General features: G+C 35.9%; 1 protein-coding gene across 1 annotated transcript; it reads left to right on the plus strand.

Annotated features, from left to right (window-relative positions):
- Nucleotides 1-589: 589 nt before the first annotated feature.
- LOC139494155 (myb-like protein D) lies at nucleotides 590-3,385 on the plus strand. The gene has a single exon (XM_071282330.1). It carries the CDS (start codon nucleotides 590-592, stop codon nucleotides 3,383-3,385), a length of 2,796 nt encoding a protein of 931 aa, XP_071138431.1.
- The last annotated feature ends 276 nt before the right edge of the window (nucleotides 3,386-3,661 follow it).

Consider the following 3,661-nt stretch of genomic DNA (forward strand, 5'->3'; position numbering starts at 1 on the left):
CCTCATCATAATCATCAAACTCAGTAAAGACTTCCAATCAGCAAGGTAAAAGCTTGCTACAATCTCGTCGCATTAAAGACCTCAACTTATAGCAAGGTAAAAGCTTGCTCTTTATCAGCTTCAACTATACAATATAAGCAAGGACAAAAGCTTGCTCCATCTTTACAATCATATTTTTCTAATACTTATATATAGCAAGGATAAAGCTTGCTTCATCATAATCATCATACTCAGTAAAGACTCCATCAGAGCAAGGTAATAGCTTGCTACAATTCGTCCGCACTAAAGACAATTTAACAATATAAGCAAGGATAAAGCTTGCCTCATCATAATCATCAAACTCAGTAAAGACTTCCAACCAGCAAGGTAAAAGCTTGCTACAATCTCATCGCATTAAAGACCTCCACTTATAGCAAGGTAAAAGCTTGCTCTTTATCAGCTTCAACTATCATCATACTCAATAAAGACTTCCAATCAGCAAGGTAATAGCTTGCTACAATTTCGTCACATTAAAGACCTCCACACATAGCAAGGTAAAAGCTTGCTCTTTATCAGCACAGACCTAAAGTTAGCAAAATACAAAAAAACTATGGCAACATTAATCCAAAAACAAGAAGTGGCTGTTGCCAAGCTAAGAAGAAGTAACAGATCTAAAACACAGTTAACTTCATGTCCAGAAGATCAAATTTCAAATGGAAAAAATGTCACTAGAGAATACAGCCTCAATAGAAGGAATGCTCTACAGAAAAAGATTGACAACTGTAACTCCAAGCATATAGATATCAACTTTAAGCCAGGAAATAATGTTATAATAGCCTTCAGCTCTGCAGCATACGAACTTTTCCGGGTAGAAATGAAGGAAAAATTAAACAGCCCACAATTCACTTTTAATTACAATGTGACACATGAAGCTATCTTTGATGAACAAAGACATATAGTAGAGGATAAATATAAAATACACAAGAAAAAAATGGATGGTACTTCAGGGAAAATCTCGAAATGTACAATCAACTCATATAGAACCACCAGCAAAATACTTGTAAATGGTTCTGAAATAAATATATTCCTACAGCATATACTACCAGACATACAGGAATATATAAACAAATGTTCTGATGTACTAGATGTTGCAAATACAGGTATGGCTGAAACGATGAAGATGATAGAAAAGAACAGGAATCAGACATCTGAAATAACAGTAAGCACAGAACTGGTAAAAACATCAGATGAAACCTCCAGTCAAGTCCAACCAGTTAAACAAGATACGTTAATGCAGGATGACATAGACATATGCCTATGTCCCATATGTAAAGAAGAATCTCAAGAAAACACTATTGCCTGTGATGAATGCAACGAATGGTTTCATTACAGCTGCCTAAAACTATCAACAATGGAGGTAAATAAAATGGACCCAGACACTCCATATATATGTGACCTTTGTAGCTATGAACTTATATTTGAAAACAAGGATAAATCTAGTGAAGACACTAGCTATACACAGTTGCCAATCACTATGTATAGCCCAATACAAAATTCAGAGAGGAAAAGTGATACAAACCTTATGGCTGATCAAGAACAAAAGAATGAGAATAACACAAGCTCAGACCTACAGATAAATGCCAGCAATGAGAATGATAACAACACTATACTCATAACCTCTAATCATGCTAATGATGACTTAACAAGCCAAAACATTAGTCAAAAAGCAATACAGCAGGTCCAAACATCTGAAGAAAGTGCTAAAAGTACAAGTGTACAAAAAGAACAGGTTAAGCAGCACTCAGTCAATCAAACAATAATCATTCAAACGGAAGAGACCTTTCCAAAACAAATAGAGGTGAACAACACTCACACAGAAGAAGTGATGGCATCAATTACCAAAATCAATCAGGTAAATAAAGAAAATACAAAGCCTTCCCAAAGGAAATCTTCCAAAAATATAAACCAAAAGAATGAGGGAAATAAAACTGTCTATATAACCTCATTGGAACAACGCATCAAGCAACAAGATCAGACCATTGATCTTCTCAAACGAAACATGGAACTGCTACAGAATAAAGATCCAAATGAATATGATAGAAACACAACAGAAGACCCCTACCCATGTAAATGTAAAAACTCAGATACAGGGCAAATGAGAAGAGAAATAGAATCACAGCTAAGACAAGAAATGCAAACTCAAATGCTTGAAATGAGAGTAAAACAGGTGGAACAACAAATGATCCAGTTCATGTGTCTAAACAATGCAATCACATCCCAAATGATGCTACAATCTCAAAAAGGTGGAACACATTTTATTAATGATAACAACCACTATGCTAAGAAAGACAACCCACTGGATCAGATACATCAGATGTGGAATTCTCAACAGACAGAAGAGCAAAAACAATTTCAAGAAACAAGCCACCTATCCGGACAAGAACACTACCGGTATATGAACAACTTCCACCATGACCATCATCATATCCCAAAGACATACTACAATTCCAATAGGAAATATCAAGTGGGCAATATAAATGTTGAATCAGAAAAGAACTACAACTCTAGTATACCTGATCAACTAAACAACAAAGATAATAGACCCCATCTCATAAGCCAAAGGAATATTCCAGAATACGAACACCAAATGACCAACAGAGAATGTCACCTGAATGCACACCAAGATCACCAAATCAGACATACTCATGAATATAATCACACAGAAAGAATGGTGCATAGGAAACACTCAAATGATATCCCAAACCAAACAACTGGGAGGGCTGAAGCACATAAAAATGCTCACCTACACAATTATCACCAGCCACATCAGGTGCAAGGACACGTCAACAATCAACTATACCAAGGTGCAAAAATGCATCACATACAACCATATCCGTTGCAAATTCATAGCCAGGAGTCCTTAAACATGGTAAAAAAGAATGTACCATTCCAAGATGAGCAACACCAGTACAGTCAACCACAAAACTATGTCCATCAGATTGAAAATAATCCTGTGGGTACATGTCAACCAACAAACTTTCACCAAATGGTATCAAATCCAGATAGTCAACTACCAACACGAAGTATGGAACATCAAAATAGACACAGAGCTAACGCAACATGTGATTCCAGAAGTATACCTTATAGAAAGTTCTTATTACCACCACCATACAGTCAGATTCAGAGTAATCTTAAACCATCCCACTCTTCTCCAGAGGTAGACAGACAGCAAACTATACCACAACAACAGAAAAGCAATATACCAGAACAAAAGATTACTATAGGAAGCAATGAGAAAAATAGAATGCATCTTCCAAGTTCTTTTTTAGAGATGAGAGGGACTCCAATACCCCCAGACATCAATCAAGAAGAAATACAAATAGGAAGAACCAACAGACAATGCTAGAGATTGTCTCCTTCAATATTGAAGGGATCAAAGGTAACACCCCATATCTCAAAGAATTACAGTCTGATTCAAATATTATATGTCTTCAAGAACATTGGCTACATGGATATGAGTCCAACGTCTTACAAAATATAGCACCTGATCATGACTACCATATCTCCTGTTTTGATGATAACAACATTGATATAGAAAATCACAATAGAAGAGGAAATGGAGGTGTTATAACTCTCTGGCCCAAAATTTTTTCACACAAAATAAAAAAACTTGAAAAAGAGG

This window comes from Mytilus edulis, chromosome 11, assembly GCF_963676685.1.
Source record: "Mytilus edulis chromosome 11, xbMytEdul2.2, whole genome shotgun sequence".
Taxonomy (NCBI): domain Eukaryota; kingdom Metazoa; phylum Mollusca; class Bivalvia; order Mytilida; family Mytilidae; genus Mytilus; species Mytilus edulis.

What these genes read in the sequence shown, in the direction of transcription:
- LOC139494155 (XM_071282330.1), top strand. Translation starts at nt 590, where the DNA reads ATGGCAACATTAATCCAAAAACAAGAAGTGGCTGTTGCCAAGCTAAGA.